The 25,936-nt window shown below is 38.8% G+C and overlaps 1 protein-coding gene across 2 annotated transcripts; it reads right to left on the bottom strand.

Moving 5' to 3' along the window:
• Positions 1–2,359: 2,359 nt before the first annotated feature.
• LOC137196022 (cullin-5) lies at positions 2,360–24,168 on the bottom strand. 2 transcript variants are annotated; one of them, XM_067608792.1, is made up of 19 exons: positions 24,070–24,168; positions 20,740–20,849; positions 20,555–20,654; positions 19,212–19,388; positions 18,976–19,117; positions 18,200–18,345; positions 15,702–15,782; positions 10,718–10,856; positions 9,080–9,210; positions 8,164–8,271; positions 7,986–8,050; positions 7,752–7,884; positions 6,508–6,639; positions 6,235–6,358; positions 5,057–5,232; positions 4,674–4,835; positions 4,373–4,491; positions 3,733–3,856; positions 2,360–3,557 (listed from the first exon to the last, which is right to left on the bottom strand). In XM_067608792.1, the coding sequence occupies exons 1-19, from the start codon at positions 24,091–24,093 to the stop codon at positions 3,363–3,365; spliced, it is 2,388 nt and encodes a 795-aa protein (XP_067464893.1). In that variant the 5' UTR covers positions 24,094–24,168; the 3' UTR covers positions 2,360–3,362. The 2 variants fall into 2 exon arrangements, with proteins under 2 accessions (XP_067464893.1, XP_067464894.1); XM_067608793.1 differs by having other exon boundaries at positions 10,763–10,856.
• Positions 24,169–25,936: the final 1,768 nt, after the last annotated feature.

Below are 25,936 nucleotides of genomic sequence, written 5' to 3'. Positions count from 1 at the left end.
CAGCGCTCGAATATCGCTGGAACATCTTAATGTGACTCCCCTGATTAGAGGTTTGATTGAAGCAGAGAGACTTAAACTTTAAGTAGTCGTGATGATGCGCTACGCTGTAAGACGCTGTGGATATGCAAATGTTCCTTTAATATCATTTTTCATTAATCTTTTCGAGCAGATTGTTCCCTCTAAGTTATTTTTAATGAATCTAGTGGTATGACTCTGAAATGGTGATTTCAGTCCGGTCAGTCCTCCAATTTGGTCCAGATTATTGAACTGATTGCCATGAAATTTTGTACAGACATTTAATAACGTTCAGATGATGAATCCTACTGACTTTGGTGACCTCCCCCGACTCTTTCTCTGCCATCTACAGCAGGATAACAGTTTTAGTTCTGAGTGACAACTATTGCTTATAAATTAAAAACAAAGAAATTGAAATTCATTAGGATTTGAATGAATTATATGGGCATAATTAATGGGATTCGGAATGCTAATGAATTTGACGATCCCGTTTTTATCTCCATCACCAGCAGGTTGACACATTTTCATGGTGCCCAGAGGATGAAGATGAATGAATTTGGTGATCCCTTGACTTTTCCTCCTGCACCAACAACAGGTCGAAGTTGTCACTTATCCTGTGGAATATCTCAACATGTACTAAATGGATTTGCACAAAACTGAAGACAGACATTCATGCTTCCCAGACGATGAATCCTACTGTCTCCTACAAATGTGAACCTCATGATGGCGCTCCAGGTTTCCTCACTTTTAAGTGACAGATCTTGACAAATATTGGATGAGTTGCAATGAAATTTGGTACAGACATTAATATACCCCTCAGGATAAATTGTATTCACTTTGGTGGTCCCATAACTTTTCATTCAGTAACCAGAGGAAACCATTTAACGGCTCATTTTCAACAATGAAGATTTATGACTAAATACCTGCAAAACTAATGACATTCCCATCAGCCTCGGCTTCTACTTTGTGTTTAGTGCTAATTAGCAACTAAGATCAGGAACACAGACACCAACATGTTAGAATTATCAGTGAGCATATTAGCATGTTAGCATGCAAGCATGTGGTTCTTAGTGGTTTTTGTGTGTGTGTGCATGTGTTTTGGCTTATTCAACACATTGATTGCCTTAAACAGTAACAATGGTTTGGAGAAATCATGTGAAAAATGTCTTATATTTCATTTAGGAAGGCTTGAAAAGGGCACTTCCCCTTCAGGTCAGCTGAAGACCATCAGCTCAGAATTTGTATTCATCTACCAGAACGTCTGTGTAGGGGTAAGAACATATATGTACATGTGTGTGTAAGTATATAATACAATGCTATAGTTAGTAAAATTACATTAACAGAAGTCAAGACATCCGGATACTTCCCAGAGTTCTGTATTGTGAAACCCTGCTCCAGTCTCCGAGGGTGACAGCTGATGTGGTTACTGTTCACCTCTGAGCTGCCTGCATGTAGAAATAAGAGCAGCGTTCACTCAATTAATGGGAAAAGGAACGACAGTATACGGGAGGGAGAACAGCAGAATCGACTGTTTACACCAAATATAAAATTGTTTAATTATTGGTGGCAAATTGAAAATGTGGACAGCGATGGTTTCTGAGATTATCAGATACTCATATCCGTCCCTGAAATAGGGCTGAACACACAGTTTGTTGGACCTTCATGGTTGAGGAGCACATCTGTAGCCTCTTTAACAACTGATACTGATATGTAGGCATGTTTCGTTGGGGTGAACTGAATCAGCTTCACATACTGGATCCTACACTTCCCATAATGCATTTCCTCTCTGTTAGATCCTCTCTACTATGTCTTTGAAACTTTATGCCACCAGTTTGTAACACAGGCTTTCTGTTTTAAAATTTAGTCTCCTGGGCTTATATTCCTCCTGATGACCTTTAAAGGAAAAGTTCAACATCTTGGGAAAATCCTTTTATTCGCTTTCATCCAGCATCCAGTTAGCGTAGCTTAGCATAAAGACTGGAAACAGGGGAAAACACCTAGCTTGGCTGTCCAAAGATAACAAACAAACCCCACAAATCAACATGTCGTTTTAAAAAAACTGCTCAAAAACCAGAGTGTTAAAACTACAATTTGTGATCCAGTCTTTATGCTAAGCTATGCTAACAGCTGTATATTTGCAGTACAGACATGAAAGTGGCATCTCATGTCTGGATCTCCTCATTTTACTCTTAAAAAGCATATTTCCCAATATGTTGAACAAATACTTTGAGTGTAAAATTGGTGGAGGACATCTTCCCTTAAAACTTCAATAATTCCATTTGTATAAAGACAGATTATGGTGTATTTCTTATGTATATCTGAGCTAAGATAAATGACAAGCCTGCATGTTTTATATAAGGTGCTGTTTATTTAATCATTTCATTATTCACGTGTCATGGTACACTCTCCCGTAACTTTGAATTGTAGTATTTACCATGTTTAATACTGACCTCAGCCTCTCCTCCCAGGCTTCCTGCAGAAAAGAGGGCTGTCGCTAACATGAGCGAGCTCCCGTTTAGACTCCAATACCGCCTCTGTCCCCAGGGACGTTTGGTAAAGGAAATCAGATTCTGGATAACAGCAATATGCTCATCTTTTTTCCCCACAATCTATTTTTTTTAAACCAGGGACAGAGGCTTGATGGGGTTTTTAGAGTTGTTGTCTGGTTCAGTCCTGCAAACTGTGAGGTGCACATCTGGCTCTTTATACACATTGAATGTCTGGATTAAGTGTTTGATCACTTTAACTATGACGGCAGAGTGACACGACAACATCGGGGCCCCCGCGACAAACCAGCTAGCCAGGTGAGAGCGGTGTCGTCTCTGAGCGAGGAGGGTCCTGCTTTGTTCAAGGTTCAGATGGACTGGGTTTGACGTGGATTAAAACTGGACTGCAGGTATTTTGAGAAGTTCCTCAGCTTTGTCCTGTCAGCATGCCTTTAGACTTGCACAAGCATTGAGCAGGAGTGTTGTAGTAGCTGCCCAGATGTCACCACAGTGTTGGAGATGCACCATGGCATCCCAGAAAAAAAAAAAAAAACCCAACAAAAGAAACATTAACGATTACATCTGGACAGCAAGGAAACTCCCTCCAACTAAAAACAGTTATAACCACTTGGTGCAGACTCCCACAGCAACTTTTGCATTCTTCTTTTTTCTTTATACAACTTTAAGGCAGGAAGTTCCACTTTTTTAAAGTAGCTCTCAGTCTTAAATTCATGCCTCCCTGCACAAAACTGATTTTTTTTTTTTTTAAATAGAGGACGGGGAGCCTGGAAGTATTCTAGTGTCCATCAGGCCTGAACCACTGAAACCAAAGTCAACACAACGTCATCCTAATGTGCTGGGCTATGCCATGTAGATGAAGGTATTTATATCGGTCTCATCCCGCTTTATGTACTTGTGGTCTATCAGCCACTCGATCTGCTCCTTGATCATCTTCTTCTGTGGTAAAAACATGTTCTTTAGGATCTCCACCAGCTCCGTCTGCAGCTGAGCGTTGTTGATGCGCTTCCTCATCTTCATGATCTGGATTATGGCCTCCTGGACGTGGGAACAGAAAGAATGGTGTGGTGAAAAATATGGATGACATCGCAGCCTTTTAAGTTTACACTAACATAACCGAAGATGTTTGTTGAAATGGAAGGTGAAACCATTTATTCACAGCAGGTGCAGCTGCGTAACAACAGGAGAGACCGGCAGTGTCATAACTTCATACCTGTGTTCTTAGTATCCTGAGCTGGACGATGCCCTCGTTCTCCTCCTCTCTCATTCGCTCTGTGGTGAGCTGCAGCCGACCAATCAGGTTAATCTTCCCCCTTTTCTGAACCTTTGAGTTTTTTCTGTAAAGTTAAATAAAATAAGATTACTGTAACACTACAATACATACTGGAAAAACTTGCCTGTTGCTGAGCTTAAAGATCCCCTTCAGACATTTTTATAAAGATATATAAAAAAAAATACTTGGAATAATCATATTGGTCTAATATGTTTTTACCTCAAAAAAGTAGAATTAGCTCAGTAAAATCCTTAAAATTGCTTGTATTCCTTCTCCCTCACTGAAAAATCCAGAATCAATGAATATGCAAATATTGTTCATTTAAAAAGTTTAAAGGGGACCTATTATGCTCATTTCCAGCTCTATATTTTTATTCTGGGACTCCACTAGAGTAGCTTTGCATGATTCACAGTTCAAGAAAACTCCTTATTTATTTTATACTGGCTCGTTATGCAGCCCCTCAGTTCAGCCTCTGTCTCTGACAGGCTGTTTTAGCTCCCATCTCTTTAAGGCGTCCAAAAATAAAAACATAGAGCTGGTAATGAGCATAAAAGGTCCCCTTTAACTCAATGCTCCTTACATGAGAGAAAACTCCTGGTTGACGAAGAATAGTGTTCCTTCAGCAAAGTCTTTGGGCGACGACACCACTGGGTCGTACAACAACACCTGCCGCTTGAGTTTGGGAAACGCCACCAGAGACTGGGAGGAAGAAGAAAAGCATGATGGTTCAGAGGACAAAGAACCACAATTATACAACTCAACGCTAACAGAAAAGGTGAACTTGCTGATTAATTTGTGACAGACATGATGGAGCCAAGACAGTTTTATCTTCATCATTTTTCTTATAAAGATCTTCTCCCCTCCTCCCTCGTCTCCTTTACCCAGAGAGTGCGTCGCAGCTCAGCGTCTGGCAGCTCAGTGGCTAGCTTGAGGTTTTCAAAGCTGATCCTCTCCCTGGGTCTCTGGTTCCAGGCAAACAGCACAGCCAGCTGGAAAGTGGTCACCTCCAGGTCATACTGTCCCACCTCGTTCTTAAAGGTTATCTGGAAAAAATGAGGGATTTTTTTTTTTTTTTGGTCCGTTTCCCACGTTCTTTCACAGAATCTTCTGCATGGCTGTGTTGTCATGTCACAGATTAAAGATTTTGGTGGGGAACAAATTCTAAGCAGGTCTGTTCAGGTCAACTGGAACAATGTGATTTAATGTCAAAGCTCTCTAGGTAATGTAGTGTGTGTGTGTTTCTGTGCAGATCTGTTGCACTCACGATGCCGTTGGACATAAGGTGATGCCAGTGAAGCTTCCTGCCACTGTGGTTCTTCTTATAGAAGTCTTCTACCTCTGGTATCAAATCCTCCAACTCTGTAGGTAGAGACACGAAGACCTTCTCGCTGCTCCTCGACCACGCTCCAGCATTCAGGATCTTTATGTTGACCGAGTCGGCTGCAGGGGAACAAACAAGGACATCTTTGTTAATGAATGAACTGCTTACAGTTAACCTTGAAGAACACAGGTAGACATACAGTATGTTGTAATCATTAAAAGGATTTTTAATACTAGCAGTAATGTCATTACTTTGCCTGTGTGGAACTCGGGGGAAATACGCTTGTTTGCTTTCTTGCCAAGAATTTGATGAGATTGAAACCACTCTCACTTCTATATGGTAAATATCAATCAATCAATCAAACATTATTTATATAGCGCCTTTCATACAAGTCGAATGCAATTCAAAGTTCTTTACAAGTGATTGACAAATGCACAGGATAGTAAATACAGATTGGGAAACTAATGCAAACCAAGATACAAGTAAAATAAAACCTAAAAAAATGATGACCTGTAAAATGTAAATTAAATTAAATATGATAATAGAAGAGAAAGAAAAAGATTTAATAAAACCTATTTTAAAAGAATTAATTGAATGAGAAAAATATGAAGCTAGAACCAGGAGACACTTAGCTTAGCATAAAGAGTGGAAACAAAGGATAACAGCTAGCCTATCTCTGTCCAAATGTGAAAAAAAAACACCTACCAGCACCTCTTAAACTCATTAATTAAAGAGTTATACGTCATTTGTTTAATTTGTACAAAAATTGAAAAGTAAAAATGACAAGTTGTGGTTTTATTGGGGTCATGTGCTGGATTATTTCAAGCTAAGTAGCTATGCTAACATAAGCATCTCCGGGCTGCAGCTTTATAATTGGCTTAAGAACTTGATCTTCTTATCTAACAGTCGTCAAGAAAGCAAATAAGCGCATTTCTCAAAATGCTGAACTACTCTTAATGTTCTGTCAAGTTTTTTTATTACTTTGTCTGTGTGGAATTATTTGTAGTAAATGATTAGTCATATGACAGAATTGATTAATCATTAGTCATTTATTGAATAAAAATACCAAATATTCACTGGTGAAATGCTGCTTAAATGTGATGAAGACTTGTACCTCTTACCTGGTAAAGCAAGCTTGTTATGTTTATGCATTTCTTTGAAAGACTGGTTGAGGTCCTCTGACACTTTGATGTCTTGAAACATCCTGGCTAGCTTGTTGACATAGTCAGCCGGCATTCCTACTTCCTGTTAGGACAAATTACATCACAAGTAGACAGTTTTTACAGATGATGAAAAACGATTCCATTTTAATTTTTTGGCTACATTTAACGTTTCCGATAAAATAAAAAACAACTTTTATGACGAGTAGAAAGTCAGCAGTTTCCAGATCTTACCCTGAGCCACTCCACCATGTTCTCCTCTATCTCGCTGTCTGCTGAGATGTCCAGGATGAGTCGGCGGGTCAGGTGGGCTTTGTGGTAGCGCATGAACACATCTTTGTTCTGGACGTACTTCAGCACCAACAGCTGCGAAGAGTATACAGATAATTACAGAAAAAAAGGTTGTTTTTAAAAAGGAAACTTTGCATTTAGGAGTTTTGCAATATGGAATGACAAATTAACAAATTACATGATCAGTCCATGTCTGTCTGTGACTGTTTATGCCTGCACTGCTGTTTGCCTCAAACAGACTGAATTTTTTTGGGCTGTACAGAGAAGAGAAGTGTTTTGAGTTACGTTGGGCAGATTAGTCTCCAAATGTCCTATCCATTTTATCAGCAAGTGATCTACTTTTTGAGGCGGTGCAACAACCAGAGCAACCAGAGCATCTTCCTTATCTTGCAGGGTGCACAGCATGCACAGTGCAAACAGGTCAGACTTGCACTCAGTTTGGTTAGTGCCAAGCAAGTCGTTGATTGCATTCCACTGAGAATAGACGTCTCTGAAACAGATTTGTTTCTGGTGCAAAGTAACTAAGCTGAGATTTAGAGGGGATGGTCTGGTGGTTGGATATGACACGTGCCACGTATCTATAACGTTCATTTCATGTGTTCTTCATCAGTTTATCCCGACAAAAACATGATTTTCTAGTGCAGCCGTCTGTCCATTTGTTGAGCTGCTGTGGTCGTGCTCCACGGTGACTGATACAGCTGTTTCAGCTCGATGAGATCAGAGACGTGACTGGCTGAGAGTATATTTATTCATCACCACACCCTCTCATCTATACACTTCACCCTTTTGTACTTTGCGCTGCTGCACATATATGAACCAAAACAGCAGATAAACACGTGAGGTGATTCTTCTTCTGTTTTTGCCCTCCGGAGTGCTGCCTCTATTCCTACCTTTGTTTTTTTGTAAATATATATACATAAATAATATACCCAAAAAGATTAAGATCAGTCTGAAAAACAATGAAAACTTGCAGCAGGTAATTCATTATAAAACTTGATCCATTCCAGGTGGCAAGTATTAGAGTATTGAATCCATTAATCAAGAATTCAAAACACATTTGGAAAGATGTCTAATCAATTTGTCACCTACAATAGTACCAGCTCCGATGCTAACCACATGGCTAATATAAACAAGGCTAATATAAACCACAATCTGACAATAAAACATGCAGGTTCCCTGGAACATACCACTTCCTTGAGCTTAGCCTCGATCTCCTCAGAGGTGAGCTTCTTGCTTAGTGGGGTCTTCCTCAAGAGCATGTCACAGTAGTTGGCCAGCAGCTCCGGACACTTGGACTCTGGTTGAGTTTTCAAACCCACCCTGTAAACAAAGGTGAGGAAAGATAAGTGAAGTCGCACAATATATTACTTTTATAATTCACAGCAAAACATTTATTACTTCACACAGGGAGCGTCTCTTACCCTTTCTGTTTCATAGGAAGTTCTAATTTAAATATAGTGGCATCGTTCACAACAGCTTTATATGCCTGCAAAGAGATTTGAAAAACAGAAGAGCGGTCAGTGAAGAACGTATTCTGACAGGTGGATCCTTCAGTGACGGCGTACTGTTGATGGACAAGTTGGTGAAAGTTGAGCTCACTTTGTCTCTCGCTGTCAGGAAGCGCGGGTCGTCCTGAAAGGCTTCTTTCACCAGTCGACTGAAGCGGTTAAACAAAGTGAGCAGCTGCTCCACATATTTCTCAGAGTCCTGTGACAAAGAAAAACCAAACAATATGATGAAGGTCTTAACCTTGGAATCTTGGATGTAGTATTTTGACAAAATAATCATTTCTCAGGTTCTCAATTTATTAAATTTGACCTGAGCTATCACCTGCATCTCACAACCTTCATTAGCTGATCCATGAAATGAGGTTGAAAGATCCACAAAAAGCTAATAAATGGACACTGACTTTAGATCTTATCCTCCTCTTGCTGGGAATTAGGTAAGAAGATCAATGTCAAACCAGTATCTTACATATATGCATCTTTAGTTTTGAAATAATTAATTTATACAATTTGGTGGATCAGTACCAGGAGAAGGCCCCTAACATTTTATTTACTTCTAGAAATCCAAACATTCATGATTGCAATTTTACTGTGTTAAAGGGAAATTTACTCATTCACAGCGACTTCCTGAAATCTGAACTGGAGACCAGTTTATTTAGATGGGAAAACATCCGCTAGCCTCTCAGCTAACGTTAGCCCCGGCTCTCCGTTTGGATCCAACCGGAGCACCGAGCCCCGGTTTGTTATTCAGGTTAAAGTGAGAGGAAGCAGCAGGTCTGATGGGCAGCTGAGTGAAGTGGAGCCTGCGGAGGAAACATTGACCGACTGCTCGTGTTTCTTGGACTTAATCGTAGCTGTGATTTAATGTTTCCCAGCTCTCACAAATTACTTTTATCATAACGGATAAATAATAATCAAAACTGAAAACTACCCAAGTTGTAATAAACGGGAATTATCATGAACATTCAACTGCATTTAGTGAGTGTATACAGTATGTGTGTGACACTCACAGAAGTGATTGTCTCTGCGGAGGCCACCATATCAGCCAGGCCAGCGCTCATGATGTGCTCCTCCAGGTCCTTCAGCATGGGCTCGATGCCGCTGGGCACTTTGTCCATCAGAGAGAACATCAGATGCAACTCTGCGATGAAAGGAAAAACCACATCATCATTTTCTAGTTAAATTAGGATTCTGAGCTATGATGGAGTTCACAGTAAACTATTGGTCGATGTTTCTGCTGCAGATAGATTATAAACTCTTACAGAGACAATAAAGACAGTCTGGTTTATTTTGATATTTCATAGATTAAACAATTAATCAAACAAAGAAATCAATAGATATTAGATAATGAAAATTATTATTAACTGTAATTTAGTTCCAGTTTTACCCGGTTTGTCTCACAGTGAAGCAACAGAAGTTGAAACAGAGATAATTACATGATGTCATATTAAATACCAAGCTTTTAGTTGGAAGCTGCATTACAAAACCAACAGAAGATGGGCTACTTAAAAATCCATTACGGTGGATGCCCTTTGTCCATTTTTCACTCAAAATGCATGAGCACAGACCGCGACACACACACACACACACACACACACACACACACACACACACACACACACACACACACACACACACACACACACAAACGCATTAACAACGATGAAGGGTGGTTAATGTAGCCTTGAAGCTGAGCAGAAGTCGTAATTATGAAAATGTTCTTCACTAAGTGTATTTTAAACTGAATTGAAATTTAAGTGCACAGGGAATGTGGACAGATGTTTTACAAATATTGTATATTTATACTCTATAAACATATTGCATGAATCCAGCACTTCGGGCAGGGTATAATAATAATAAATCAATACTTTTGTCTTTGACTCTGGCTGGTCTGGTCACATTTGAAAACCTATAATCTTATACTAATTACTTTGATCAGATAAAAACAACAAAAATAACATTTGAGAACTTTGATTTGAATTTTGTTAAATGAAAAAAAGGATCTCATAGAAAAGCATGTTAATATTCTCAAAGTAAGGTATCAAAAAACTCACACAGCCCTTGCAGCACACTGGTGCATCATTTTGACAAAACAATTTTGTTAAGCATGAAAAGTGACTTTAAAGCCACTCGTCATTATCAGAAACAAATCCTGGTCTAGTGTCCCAAAATGTAAGATCAGCGACGGCTGAGCTCCTATTTCCTGTTCTAATATCTTCTACTGAAGTCGTTTATGAAGCGTTTTCTCTCTGAACAGCTTCTGCACTTCCCACACACACAGGCTGTTTACAAACCTGCAGGAAATTCACTTATGTCCTCTTACCAACGTACTTGAATTGTGGGTTCATGCTTATGTAATTACTTAAGATGAAGTTTGTTCAAGGGCTGCATTTCTCAGAGATGGTTAGTATATAAAATTAAAGCATTTAGTTTTAGTGTGTCCTCTTCAGTCAACCTTAAAAGGACACTCTCAATGTGAAAACCTTTATATGTTATTGCCAATTCAGTCCTGTAATAGCTCTAGAAAGCCTCTCTATTTAATGATTTCTTAGTCTAATTTCTGAGAGATGAGTAAGGTTGGTCACAATCACGCATGGTTCTTCCACGAACTCCTCAGTATATCATCAGGGCTATTTCCTGGTGCAAACCTGAGCTGGCTGAGCCTTTGGTGGGAGCAGTCCTGCCGTACTCACTCTCTGTCTCATTTCGTTTGATCATGCCTGGACACTCGGCTAAGATGGTCTCCTTAAATGATGTTACCAGTGCATTGACGCAACACTCCATTAACTGGGTAGAAAAACAGAGGGAAAACAATTCAGTAGAAATACATGAGAGATAGTGTGTGTGTGCAGTACATTAAGAAAAAACACTTTAACATTTTGGGAAATGGGCTTAAATGTCTTAAATCTGAGAATGAGAAGAGAAAATCGCTTCCATTGTTATGTCTCATTTTTACAGAAATAACAACTTGGGGGAGTTTTGTACTGTAATTATTTCTTGATGAACAACAGTTTAACCATCTATTATTGCTATTGTGCTGGTTACAGTTGGTGACTTATACATGCATTAACTAATTTTTTGGCCACTTGGGGGCAGCAGAGGCAAGTTGTGAACAAAACATTGACATATCGTCCATTACCTTTTAAGTTAATATGTTGAACATATTAGTAAACAGTTGCTTATTTACACATCCAGCAGTTACAGAGTGTTGCGGAAATTGTCTGAAAACAAAATAATTACACAAAACTCTGCTGGGTTCAAGATTAAAAAAATATTATTGCACAATAATGAGACAGAACACACAAAGATTTGCATCAGTTCGTCTCACCGAACAAAGAGCAACCCTATTCTATTACAGTTGCAGAAGGAACAGAGAAATGATCTGCGACTGGTCAATGTATCAGCTTATATGATTACAGCCAATGGCAAACAGCCACGAGGTATATTTTTACATGCCCATGTATGCTAGATAAGAGCAACATCTCCCAAGGACATAGGAAGGCAAAAGCTCTAAGCTATATGTGATCTTTGACCCCTGGACCTGTCCTGTTTACTCCAACACCCAGGACGTTACCTCATCTGAGCCTTCGCCAGAATGAAAAGAGAGGAGTGGGCCTCTTAAAACACATTCCTTCTCTCAAGGACGTGCACACATTAACGGAGCAAATCATCATCCTTCAACAACTCTGCACATTAAAATGATAAGCCAATCCTTTCATTACCTTTACACGGAACAACATTATCATTCATTTGAAGTCAAGTTTCTGTCCACATGGTGAATGCAAGTCTAATATTTACTCTCTTTCAGCTCTGTTTTGGCTCTCCTGAGGGAAATATCTGGTTCTTTAGCTGCTAAATGCTCCACCATGTTCACCAGCTAGTCTACAGCTAACTGTGTCTGTTTGCTGTGATGAGCAGGTAATGTAAAGTGGGTTTTTAGAGCTTTTTCTCTGAAAACAGCTGCCTGCTGCGGCTGAAAAAGATGCCATGAGAGCGCTGAGAGTGAACCAGACCTGTTAAGTTTCAGCCAGACAGTTAAAATATGAGCTGAAAATCAACTTTAAAGTAAATAAATTATAAACAGTATATAACAAAACTGAGTAAACCCCTGATCAGTATCACTAAAATGCTACGTAATTACAAATCCTTTCAATTTAATACCATTTTATTTGTTTTTAGACAATACTCAAGAAGAATTAAGCCAATTCATTTAAAAAATAGAATGTTTGACTAATTAAACTATAATGAAAAGTTTAAGTACAATCTGAAACAAAAGTCAGCACACCCTTCACTAGTGAGACTCCATTTTTCTTTATTTTTTTATGTTGTGTATGTTTTTTTTTATGTTTTTGATGACAGTTTCGATCCTCCTGTGCAGGGATGATACCAGTCTAGAAGAAATCTGTGGAGAGATGTTCTGTCATTCTTCACAGATTATTCTTTACAGCTGATCTTTGCTGGAGAGGTTTTGTTGCTCTGTCTTGCTCTTTAAAATACTCTAAAGGTGTTGGATTGGATTCATGTCAGGGGTAATAATGGCCAGGTCGTATTTTTCACTTTAAAAACTCCTCATGATCATTATCATGTTGGAAAACTCGTCTTTTCATTCAGTATTTGGGTATACAAACTTTCATTCATAGTGCCATCCATGGGCGCCTGGTTATGTTTTAAAATGGGGGAGTAAACTTGGAATCATACATAATTGGTGGTGGGGGGGTCTGGCGGTTCTCCCACAGAAAAAAAAAACGTAATGTAAAACAAATTTCCTGCATTTTAACACCACCTAAACTCTTGGATTAAGTCAAGAAACAGTTACCTGCACTAGTCTAGATTGAGGGTGCTATGAACACCAAGAATGCATCCATAACATTTATGATTGTTTGGTCAGGACAGGAAATTATTATTAGAAGACTTTCATATTTGAAATTATATTTATGAAATCATTATGTAGTGTAAAATAGTAGTAGGTTGCAGGCTATTAGGCCATCGGATGGGATATCAACTCAGTTTTGACATCAGAGGACATCGCCTATTCACTGGGATCATACTTCTTTACACTAAAATGGTTCTCAACTATTTCAGTTATCCTTCTCCTAAGAGCTTTCTGTTGTATTTCTATTATCTGCATCTCACTTAGCCCTCGTCCCCCTTGACTCTCCTCGCTGTGCTGTTCTCCTGAATGTAGTGAAAGCAACAATGAGCACAAAAAATGCCCTGAATGTGAACATTTCAAGGCACTGTTTCTATTTTGTCCACAACAGTCTTGTGTGTGTTGAAATACTGCAGTGAGAGAGAGAGAGAGAGAGAGAACTAGGTGTAAAAACGCACCTGAAGCCTCGACTATTTCTGTTATCCTGCACTTAATACCTGCATCTCATTTGGCTCCGTCCCTCTTGACTCTCCCTGCTGTGCTGTGCTGTCCTCCTGATTGCAGTGAAAGCAACAATGCCGATAAACACAGAGACGCCTTGAATGTGAACTATCGAGGTGTTACAATGCAAGTCTACCGAGAGCCGAAGATATCAGCATTTGAACATAAAAGCTTATGGTCACTGTCTGGTGATACTGAATTTTGTTTTCAGGGGAATATGAGAGGATTTTCAAACAAACAATCATCCATTTACATTTTCACTGTTCTCTCTCCTCACCTCACCTCGCTCTCTCTCCTCACCTCACCTCGCTCCCTCTCCTCACCTCACCTCGCTCTCTCTCCTGCTGCCTTTTCTCTGCTCGTACCTGCATTCTCCCGATAGGACGACTGATAATAACAAGGACAGCGTTACATTAGGCTGTAACTGTTACTGTCAATGAAAATGCTTGGTGTACACTTACACTAGTCTTCATTTTGAAAAAATTTCAATAGGCCTACGCCCTCGGCCTTGTTGCATTTTCTTTAATGTGGCTGAAATGAGCACAAGATACCAGGGGCTAATAATGGACACTTATATGGATAATTACCAACAAAACCTTGTATTAATAATGTAATTTTCCCTAATATCTCATCACAATCCAACTATCCCTTACTTCAGGCTAATATTTTGAGTCCCACAAAAAAGTTGGCTACTTTGCATTTTATTTCTTTCTTAGATGAGATAACGAGTGTTGTTTCACCACTGTGATGTCTGTCTGCAATAGCAATGAAGAACCATACGACTTTGGCCTACTGACTTCCTCGACTGTTCTTCTGGGTCAGTGTTTCCCAAACCGCTCCTGGATTAGCCACGGTCACAGTTAAGCTAAACGGCATGTTCCTCACCTCTGTAAACAGTAAGACTCCTGTGTGGATTAGCGGACTGTGACTGACAGCCAAAGCATGCTGTGGCAAACGATCAGCGTCAGGTTTGACTGAACCACATCAAAGGGTGATCCAAAAATGTGCAATCAAATATAATCACCTGTTTGCAGAGACTGTATGATGATAAGTTTGTTTTAAAAAAGACAAAAAGTGGGGGAAGCAAAACCACAACCATCTTTGCTCATGCAGCCCCTTATCAGCACACTCCCACCTCCATGTTTCACTGTGGTAGTCCAGGCCAAGTCTACGGCGAACATGCTGGACCCCATCTGATCAAAATTCATTTTAGAGTCATCTGACCAAAGAATGTGCTGCAAACATTCATCATGTTTTTTTGGCAAAGTTAAATCTTGCAGTTTGCGCAAAGGTTCCTTTTTGGACGTCATCCGTAGAGGTTGACTTCACACAATGTCCTTCGCACAGTGACTCACTGAGCAGTCACTGAAGCACCAATTTCCACAGATAATCCTTGTGCCAAGTCAGAAACACTTGCCTGCCTGTTTTTCATTGCAAGGTTGGGTAAATAGCAAGTTGTGCATGCCGTCGTTTTAACAACCTTCTGTTATTGCTAGTATGGGTCGTCCTGTACCTGTGTTTTGGCTTCTGTTCAGTATCCTACTGATGGAAGTCTCACAATCTGGTGTCTTACTTGTTCAGGCAACTCCTCACTATGTGGAGTCATGTTGAATTAGACACAACCCAGGCCAAAATTGAGAGAGTTATGGTGTTGACAGGTTCTTTTGTAACCTTGTTCAGGTGGTTAGTTTTAACTGGAAGTCGCAGGTGTAATCATTTTTGTTTCAGTGGTCATATGCGTACTCACTTTTGATGCATTGAGGTTGTACTTTGAGGTCAAATAAGATCAAATACCCGACACTTCACCCTAAAAATACTACAATTATTGTAAGATGATACAATTTTGAATCATTTAACGTTGTAGTGATATTGCACAGGGTTTACTCAGTCTTGTTGTATACTGTATATTACACATTAAACATAAATATTTGTAATTTTGTAATTTTAAAAACACTTCTTGTGTAGAAATATGGAACTAAAATGGTGTGAAATAGAAAAATATCAATATGTTCATTGTACGTGGAGTCCTTCTAAAAAATAAATGTAAAAACTTTGATTAAAACTGTAAAAAATAAAATCTATATTTAACAAATGAATATAAAAATGTGGGGAAAAAGAGAGATTGTTATGTTACACAACAGCAAACCAAAACAATGAAGCTTCTCTTCACTCTTTTGCACAGTGGACTGCACTGTTTTTTTTTTTTACTGACTCAACTGTGGACTCGTTAACATAATGAGCCTCGTGGGTGTAATACTCACTGCTTGTACAGAGTTACAGTCACGTCTCGTCTCCAGGTATCGCAGTGCACGTTTCTCCTCTTCCCTCAGCTTTGAATCAGCCTGGTGAAAATACACATCAACGTTTATTACATTTATTTCACATGAAATACTCAGCGAAACCTGATAATAAATATTAAAAAGCCTTACACAGTATATGCATACATTTCTGTTGTGAAGCATTAAAATCTAAAGCCCCTTTCACACTTGCAGTCTATCCCCGAAATGTTCAGGAATATTTCCTGCATGGGGTCATGTGTGAATGGGAGCAGGGATTGATATTCAGGGAAATCTGTACCCATGAGACCTAGTAACATTTCAGGGGAAATGCTGGTACAGCTGTGTTGTGAATGACAGCAGTAACTTTGCAGGGAAGGGCACGTAAAGGGTTACATCCATCTGATAAAAGATGCTTTCACGTGGAGCGAGTGAACCAATCATAAGACTCCGCTGAATAGAGGAGGCAATGCTATTTTTTTGAATGTTTAAATACTTCAAATAAAATGTTCAGACTCTTTTGTAAATGTTTATTCACATAACTTTAACGGCATTGCTTTCATAAAGCCATATCAGACGCTGAGCCGCGTTCAAGCTGATTATTCAAAACATTCAATCTGACAGAGCTTTGAATAATCAATACGGCTTTACGAAAGCAGTGCAGTTAGTGAGTTAGTTAGAGTGTGAACATTTTGATTAAAATATTTAAACACAACATAAAAATAGCAATGTCACCTCTATTCAAGCGGCTCCCTTTTAAAAGTCTGTGTGCTTGATGACAATATCACAGCATCATGTTCCGTTTAACACTATTATCTTATCTTTAAAAAATGTAAATGATCACAGCCGGTACATGAAACCACCAGAGGAGAGGCTAGTACCTACAGTAATTCTGACAAATTTAAAAATGATATTAACTGTAAATAAAACCATTAGCAGATTAGTAATCAACAACAAAATATGATATGAATTCCAACATCTGTTATATGTACTTCATTTGTTTTGTTTTGTTTGTAGTTCACTACATTAGTAACCTGACTTACATGGTCTATTGCTCAGATGTTTTTAAGAAAAATAATCTAAAACAATGTTAAAAACAAAGGAAATGGTATTCCAGCACCTGCTGTTTCTGAATCCATAAACAAATTCTGCATGAAAGGGATCCTGTCCCTCCACAAAACAGGACTTTTTCCAAATTCATCTAAAAAAATGTTCCATGTGGTTCCTTCAGTGGTTGTACTGTGCAAAATTTTCCAAGATGAAAAATGAGCCCAGCCCCCCCCCCCCCCCCCCCCCCCCCCCTTAATGGTCCAGAGACCTATCTACACACAGTGTTAAACCTTGAAACAAACTGTGGCAGTTTCTCAAGAGAAACTGCACATTGCTGGCTCACGCTGTGCTTGAACAGACACGATGCTTCTGCTTTTGTTTCAGTGAGAGTAAGAGAGGAGGTGTGAAAAGGATGATCCTTCTGACTGTTTTCTCTCATGTGATTCATCCAACTAGCACATTGCCAAGATCATCCTAACAGGGAATAGGGGCTTTAAGTCTCAAGTTTCTGCTTTGTGTTGTAAAATGAAAGTGAGTCCACTCCACAAAGTGAACTGAAAGTGGTTTTCTTTCAGTGGTAGCAGAGAGCAAGCTGGGAGTGGTCAAGAGAAGAGTGATTACAAAATGGTTTGAACAGGAAGCAGAAATTACTGCCACTCCAATCCCTTTATACTATCAACTGATAATAATATATATAATATATATGATGATATTACCGACTGATATTTATTATAAAATGTTATTTCTATCTCAACTTTATGGCATTGTTTCCCCCATTTTTTTATTTCTTTGACTGTGAAGCACTTTGTAACTGGTGTTTGTGAAAGGTGCTATATAAATAAACTTTGCTTGCTTTTTGGATAGAGACCAGCGAGAAAAGAACATTAATCAACAAAGAACATGCATTGAGTAAGATTTTCCATAAATATACTAAATTTATACCATTTAAAAGGTCATGACTAGTGAGACAAATTAGCTTCATCATAGCTTTAACTTATACCGGAGACTCCAGAAACTGCTCAGGGCAGTGCCACACGCTGCATTGCAGGATCACATGACACACTGGCTCAATAACACGTTTTCCCCGAACACATTCACTATAAAGAAAAAAAAGCATTTGTAAAACGGTGAATAAACCTCTCCGAACGCCACTGAACTCGCTGTTTGATCAGAATTTGATCCATTTGATCCAATAAAAGTTGAAAAGTCTCGAGAAGCCGTATCAATAACTTATCTGATCCCAGTAATGTGTGCAGGTATCCAACATGAAATCAGAGGAAGTCTGAGTGCATCCTCTCAACTGGGTCGGCCAGTGTTCAAAAACATGGAAGCGTGAGACTTTTTTTGGTGAATGCATTCAGTGAGCAGCTTTAGGACTGAATGAGGCATCTTAGCATCCAGTTTTTCTGAATAGAAACACGATTCATACTCACGTATTTCATGTAGTTCTGGACCCCGTTTTGCTGGAGATAGGCGGGCGCCTGCGTTCTGTAGAACCTCTCAGTTGAATCCATATACGCCTTCTCAAAGTTGTCTCTGTAGATCTGCAGCTTGTCGTCAGGGTTGGAGCACAGGTTCACTGCTCAGAGAAAAATATACATCAGCAATCATAAAGGAGATATAGCTAGAGAGTAGAGCTGAGTCGATTAGTTGATTGAATATTATGATAATCGATTAATCATTTTGAATGTTTTTTTTTTTAAGAGAAAAAGTCCAAATTCTCTGATTCCAGCTTCTCAAAGTGAATATTTTCTGGTTTAGTTTGTCTTCTATGACAGTGAACTGACATTTGAGCATGTCACCTTGGGCTGAAACAGTGTTTTCACCATTTTCTGACATTTCATAGACCAAACGGTTAATCCAGAAAATAACAGACAGATTAATTGATAATGAAAATAACCATAAGTTGCAGCCCTAATAGACAGGTCAACAAGCATCTCAATAAAGAAAAAGCATGTATTTGAACCGAGCTACCCACCTTGGTTGAAATATGTACATGTGGACAGATAGTTCAACAAAGTATTTAAAAGACACACACAGACCCACAAAAACCTGGTCTGTGACATAATTACTCATCCTTAGACAAAAAGGACAAATATATTTGTTCAGACAAAAATATATACTCTATGTGATCACAGAATGCAGTCATGGTCCTGTAAACCTCTCTGGGTGCAGATATTAGAACGACAATGTGATCTGTGTTTCTCACCGTAAGACTCTCGCACTCCGATGACCAGCTGGGAATCAAAGGCTTCTCCCAACCTCTCAGCGTGGACCAGCTTCATGGCACTATCTTGTAACCTGTTCTTAATATTGGAGAAGATGGACTCGTTCCATGTGTCCAGCATCAGCTACAGAGACACACAATAAGAAAGCGGTATTACTCATAACATCATGACAAAAAAAACCCCCAAAAAAACCAACCCAACTGTAGCTCCTCCTCACCTTGCGGACGATGCTGTCCTCCACATTGGACTTTTTGTTGCTGCCCTGCTTGCCCATCAGAGTGATTTCCAGCTGGCAGAAAGGTTTGGGCAAGATGTCACATTGTGTGAAGAACTTCCTCCACTCGACAATGTATGCCTTCAGCAACGCTGTGTCATCCTGGTGACTCAACACCCGCTTAAAAAGAGCGAGAGAAACGTAGGGAAGCGTTGATTAACAAAGACTATTAAAACCTGCACGATCTTAAGCAATCAGATACAAGAGACCTGGGACGAATATTAACTTTGTGCAACATTTGTTGAGGTGTTGACTCAACTCTGCTGTAATATTTAATAGTATTAATCAAGGAAAATAATTTGTGATAGTGAATATATGAAAGTCATGGTGGTAGGCAGCGCCAGGATCTGTTACCTTTTTGTTTTTTGTAAAAGGTACAATCTGCCTTAACACACTAGTAGTTACTGATAAAAACAGCCTTTTTTTATTCCTGTACATAATTACCAAAAAAAAAATTAATGTGGGAACTCATCAAAATACTTATAGTGCAGTTAAAGATATCATGTCAAGTTTTGACCAATGGGAGCACTATGGAGCAACGTGTTTATACTTTCTTTGTATTGTGCGAGCGTGCAAGGACTTAAGTGCACACGCCCAACACCAGACACATTCCTGTTGCCTGTTTCATATTATTCTGAGTTTTCACTGAACAGTGTAAGGCTGCCTTCAGACCACCATCAGCTCTGTTTGAAAAAACGCAGCCCTCTCATTCATTGAATGGGGGCAATGCGTTGACAGAGCGGGGGGTGCGAATCCAGGGTGCTCCGACAAAACAACACAGGGTTGTCGGGCAAAAAAGTTGTACTTGGTTCAACTTTTGCTGCAATGCAACGCAACGTCATCCAGCACGACACTGCATTGGCCAATCACATTCATGCAAATGCATGTTCGGTTGACGTGGACTGTTTACCTGACGATTGTCAAGATGAAAGATAAAATAGTTGCCACTGGGGTAACTTTCAGAGATGTAAAATCCTCTGTGCGGTGTTTTAGTGTCTGATAAGCCCTTAAATGAATTAATCTGTAGCTCCAACTTCCTAGATCATATTTCATTGTCTCCCTGGTACTTTAAGCAACATGGCGCCACCAACGCAGCCTTTTGCATTGTTTTAACAGAGGGCTGTCTTTGGTCTGAAAGCTCATTTTGCCTTTTAAATGCTTATTAAATAATTTAGGATGTCAATAAAGTGGACTAATGGAGGAATATGGGAACAACAAGAGAGTAGTTTAGACATAAAACAGCATCATTTCACAGATGCTGAGACAAAATCCCATTGTGGTCTTACTGCTTGTGCTTGTTTGATAAAATCTAGGATGTCCTCTTTAAGGGCCTGGTGGATCTTAGCTGGACCTTTGTCATCCCACAGGCATACTGCGTGGACGTCTCTGTGGAAGCAAAGAAGAGAAACGATGTCACCTATCCCCATTTGCCTCCAACAGCAGGGTAGCAGAAGCATTACAATAAACTTACGAAAATAGGTCGAACCACTGTTGTTTGGTGACGGACTCCTGCCGTAGCAGCTTCAGCACTATAGGACGCATCAGGTCCCATTTATCCTCAAACTGAAGGGAGCCTTTGTTCTGGAAACAGACAAGTGGGAAGTGAATTACATGATATTACGGGTTCATGAGCTGTATCGCACGGGTAAGTCTTATTCATCAAACATATGAAACATTAGCAACACAGGAGAACAACTGAAGATTTTGAACACAACATAAAAAATAGATATTTTTCCTGGGTTAGAAACCTTTGAAATTACTTTTTTTTTATTAGCTTTAAGTAGAAGTTTCTCGTTTTCCCAAGCGACCTTTGTGCAGTACAAAACATTTGTGGTGGCAGAATATTACTCAAGACTATTTCATCCTCTCTTTCTAATAGATTTGACACCCATTTGACAGAGGGGGTGAAAAACTGAATGAAAAAACTGAGTAAATGCATGTGGAAACTTAAGGAACGCAGATGCTTCCATAGAGAACACAAAGACCTTCACAGTCACCAGACAAACTGAGCACTGATTAATGGTGTTCATCCCTCCACTAAAGTTCGGAGACGTTGAGAATCTATACCATGAAGACTTGAGGCTGTTTTGGAGGCTTATGGTGAAACAACATCTTACTAAGACACTTGATGTTGGTTTATTCCTTCTGTCTCCTGCCTGTATAAACCACAAAGCAGCAATTATTTCTGTAAAATAAAGAAATGATTAATCATTTAAATATTTTTTTTACACAAAAAAATGCCACATTACCTAAGTCCAGCTTCTCATGTGGTGGGATTTGCTGCTTTTCTTTATCTTATGTGATACTAATGGAATATCTTTGAGCTTTAGACTGTTGGTTGGATAAAACAAGCACACTTAAGTTGTCACCTCGAGCTTTGAGAGATTGTGATCGGGATTTTTTAAACTATATTCTCAAGATTTATCAAGAAGATTGTTCCATCCCTAAACTGAGGGAACTAAAGTTGACATGTAATCAAGATAAATTATTGTAAAAAGGGTACTCGCGTGATTTAGTATCGCACCTCTAAAAAAATGTGGGAGTCAGAAGAGACAGTTGGTCAAAACTGATGCAGCAGAGGCCGACACATCCTGGCGCCTAGTCCTTAGTGTGAATCCATGCAGCAAAAACATGCAACCCATGATGTCAACCAACCAAAAGCATGTGTTTGTTAAGACTCCCTGTGCCGGGTAAATGCCAAAAGCTGTGTCTCTGTTCCACACTACACACTAATTCTCAACATGTAATACGTGCAAACTGTAAACTGTGTACACAAGACAAAACAGTCAGTATGCATATAAAAACCCCTTTGAATGTGCTGTTGATGTACACTTTTCTCTCACAATGCAATGTGGCAGCTCACAGCTGTAACAAAAATAAACTAATTGTGAATGGTGGTAAAACAGCTACAGGAACAAAAGAAAACAAAACATAATACATACAAATTTAATAAGTCTAAAGTTACAGTTGGATTAATGTCTGATAGCACAATAGAAAAAAAAATATAAAGAATGTTAAATTTTAGTACAGTAACTACAAAACAGTACTATAAAGATCAATATATACTGTAAGTGTATACAATTAGAACGTAGTATGGGATTGGGACACAAGGGGCACAAGTGTTGTAAACTCAATCCCTGCCTTCTGAACGGCAGCCGTTCTACTATAAATTTGTAGTCTCCTTCTTGGACTTGTTGGCAATGGAGAGGGCTGCATCAGTCCTCCAAGACTTTGATAATGAAATCAATGGACGCTGGAAGTTTATAAGGACCTACTTAGATAACAGACAGTCATTGTCGCTCCGCTGATGAAGTCTCCTTATTGTATGTAGGTATACAATGTTTTGTCTGAGTTAGTTGTTGTTTTTTATGTCTCAGTTAGTATAATAGTGTTATGTTTGTTTTGTTTTTTTAGGTGGTTGTTTGACTCATATATATATTACAAAAAATAAAAAAATACATTTGCAGTCTCCTAGCCTTACAGTAGCTATACATCTCTAACAACACCGTCAGGGGTTATTTTCTGACTCGATAAAGCTCCCTCCAGAGTCCATTATAGTACAACTGTTTTCACACACTGAGTGGTACTCCTCCATTACTACTAAACTGAGCCTTATGTGCAAAGTCTGCAGAGTTCTCATTTGAGGCACCAGATGTTTGCTGTGTTAAGGGGTTTGGGAACCACAAGCTGTGGTGTGATGTACTGTATACATGATTGTGATACAATAGTTATGGTCCTTCTTCCTGATGCGAACATTTGCAGATAATCTGAGCAACATGACAGTGACAAGATTTTGAAAAATGTGCCACTGACATTGTGTTGGTTCAGTGCAAGAGAGAAGAGAACATGCAGTGGGGCGAGATAACAGTAGCCCTGCAGCGAGGAGTCGATTAGTTTCCAACTATTAAATTAATCGCCAACTACTAAACACAACTTTTCTATTTTTACAACCCACAACTCAGGTCATGTAGCCTAAGTATTGTAATGGGTATAATGTTTATAATATATGTAGATTGAACTCCATTTGACTTTTCATTTTGTTTGAATGTATTACTCCTAGTTATTATCTGCTACCCTGTTTCCTGCACTGCTGTAACATGCAAAAGTCCCCTCTGAGGATCAATATACTCTTATCTTATCTTTAATCAATGTACTTGTGTTGCTGTTCACCACAATGGAAGGTACAAATGATTGGTCTGAAACATGCAAAACACTAGTGTGATCCTTCTACCTGATGTAAACATTTGACTGTAATGCTATTTTTCTATGAGTGGTATGTGTCTCTTCCTCTGCTTGACAATATAAATCATGTTAGACTCATATACCTGTCAAGCTAAGCTTAGTTAGGGAGCAGGATTAACGTTCACCCAGTCAGTGCCCAGAAACTAATACGACAGTCGCTTTTTGCAGCCTTTAGCTTGTATTTTAAGGGGGCTGGTCAGCTGCAAATTCTTGTTCTACTGACTGACAGATGATAGCAAATTTGCAGCTCGCGTACAGGCAGAAAATAAATAAATTTAAGCCTCTCTGTCTCTCCGTGTCTGTCTCTTTCCTTCACATTTGTTGTCGCTTTTTTTCTCTTTAGCCAGCTAACCTAAAATCACTGACAAGTAGCTAATGTTAGCACAGATGTAACTTAAACTGCTCCCCAGCTAAAGTCAACACTGACAGCAGCCCCGTCGCGTACAGGTGCAGTGTACTGTTCGCTCAGGTAAGAGGTAAACACCGACATTACACCACACAAGTGACAAGCAGCCCGGCGAGCATTAAACGCAAATAATTGAATTGGAGTGGGTCTTACCTTTAGCAAATTAGACGACGCCATGTTCCCTCAACTTATCCTCTCGTAAAATCTCGCGTGAACTACGCGTCGGAGGTTTAACCTTAACACATCGCTGACTCTCTAACTGTTCAGCATTTCAGTTAATAGAGATAAATGAATCGTCATAAATTAATAATAGAAACATCTAACAGTTAGGATATTCACCTTCACGTCTATTTTTCCTTTCTTTATGTCCATTTTTTCAGTTAAGTAGCCTTCAGTCTAACATACAGAACTGTCTTAATTTATCACCGCTTATTTAATTCTCAATTAAGTTAGTTATAGCTTTCAGCCTACAGAAAAAACTGCATCTTTTAATTTGATGGTCATAATTCGCCCCCCCCCCCCCATGTATGTATGTTGGACAAAATATGAGGAACACTTTTCAATATAATGAACTCCAGGGCAACCTCAATAATACACATAGAGTACAATTATCACCTTTCTGACAGTGTCTACAAAAACTGAAAATATATAAGCTTCCTAGAAGTAGAATTTATGGCCAAGCTGTTGTATTTGAGTGCAAAGTGCATATAAAGTGATATATATTTACAGTTATGTTTATTTGTTGTTTGTTGTCTCACTATAGTCTTACACATACCCATAATTTTGTGAATATATATTCTGTATTCTTATTTTTATTCCTAAATTCCCTCATGTCTGTCTCTGTTTCTGTTTGCTGTATTTGTGAACAATGAGTTGTCATAAATTCATAATGGAAACATTTAACAGTTAAAATAATTATAATGATTCATGTTCACATTTGTTTTTGTTTTCTTTATGTCCCTTTTCTCAATTACCTTAATTATAGCCTTCAGCCTCTGGATTAAACTGTATGTTTTAATTTATCATAACCTTTTTAATACAGTATACAATCCATAAAATGTCAGAAAATGGTAAAAAAATGTCGATCACTGTTTCCCAGAGCCCAAGATGACGTCTAAAAAATGTTTTGTTTTGTCCACAACCCGAAGATATTCAGTTTACTGTCATAGAAGACGAAAGAAACCAGACAATTTTCACATCTGAGATGCCGGAACCAGAGAAGTTGGACATTTTTTTCTTAATAACTGACTTAAAACAATTAATCAATTATCTAAATAATTGGTGGTTAATTTAATAGTTGGTAACTAATTGATTACAGTTGTGTTTCTTTGTTATCGTCTCACTATGGACTGACACACACTCATAATTGTATAGCCCTCATTTGTTTGTGTTTCTGTTCACTGTTTCCACCTAAACTAAAATTCTAGAGCAAACACACCAACTTGTTTCAAAGTTTTGAAATAGTCAGATTTAAAGACATTGAATTTTATGTAGGCTAAATATATCCGTTAGTCAAAATACAGCGTGTCTCTGATTTGTCTGGTTGGCTAAAAAAGTCAAGGTTGTGAGGAACTGGGTGAAGTGCTGGTAAATTCAAAGACCTCATGGTGGTCGGTGTGGTTTCTTTGTGCTGTGAACTGGCTCCACCACATGATGGTTTGCTCAGTGTCAACAACACAGAGATTCCTGAACTGTAATTAACCAATTGTTTAGTAGTTTTACATTCATTCAGCAAAAGCTATTATATGACCTCTCCAAGACGACTGCTATTCTTGCTACTACTACTATTATTTCATAATTAGCCAATTAATCAATTTGTCAATCCACAGACAGTTAATTGGCAAATTTCTTTATGATCAATTAACCATTTAAGTACTTTCTGAGCAAAAATGCCAAACATTCCCCAGTTTCAGTTTCTCAAATATGAAGATTTCCTGCTTTTCTTATGCAATAGCTAATTGAACATCTTTGGGGTTTGGACTGTTTGGTCGAACCAAACAAGCATTTTTAAGGCATCACC

This window comes from Thunnus thynnus, chromosome 13 (genome assembly GCF_963924715.1).
Source record: "Thunnus thynnus chromosome 13, fThuThy2.1, whole genome shotgun sequence".
Lineage (NCBI taxonomy): Eukaryota > Metazoa > Chordata > Actinopteri > Scombriformes > Scombridae > Thunnus > Thunnus thynnus.
This window is presented reverse-complemented; position numbering and strand designations above follow the sequence as displayed.

Excerpts from the sequence above, each read along its gene's own strand:
- LOC137196022 (XM_067608792.1), bottom strand. The coding sequence starts at position 24,093 with ATGGCGTCGTCTAATTTGCTAAAG. Across the intron at positions 6,640-7,751 it reads AGGCTAAGCTCAAGGAAGTG|CTGTTGGTGCTGAAGTACGT; the intron begins GTATGTTCCAGG and ends TACTCTTCGCAG. Across the intron at positions 3,857-4,372 it reads AACCAGGAGTTTTCTCTCAT|AAAAAACTCAAAGGTTCAGA; the intron begins GTAAGGAGCATT and ends TTAACTTTACAG.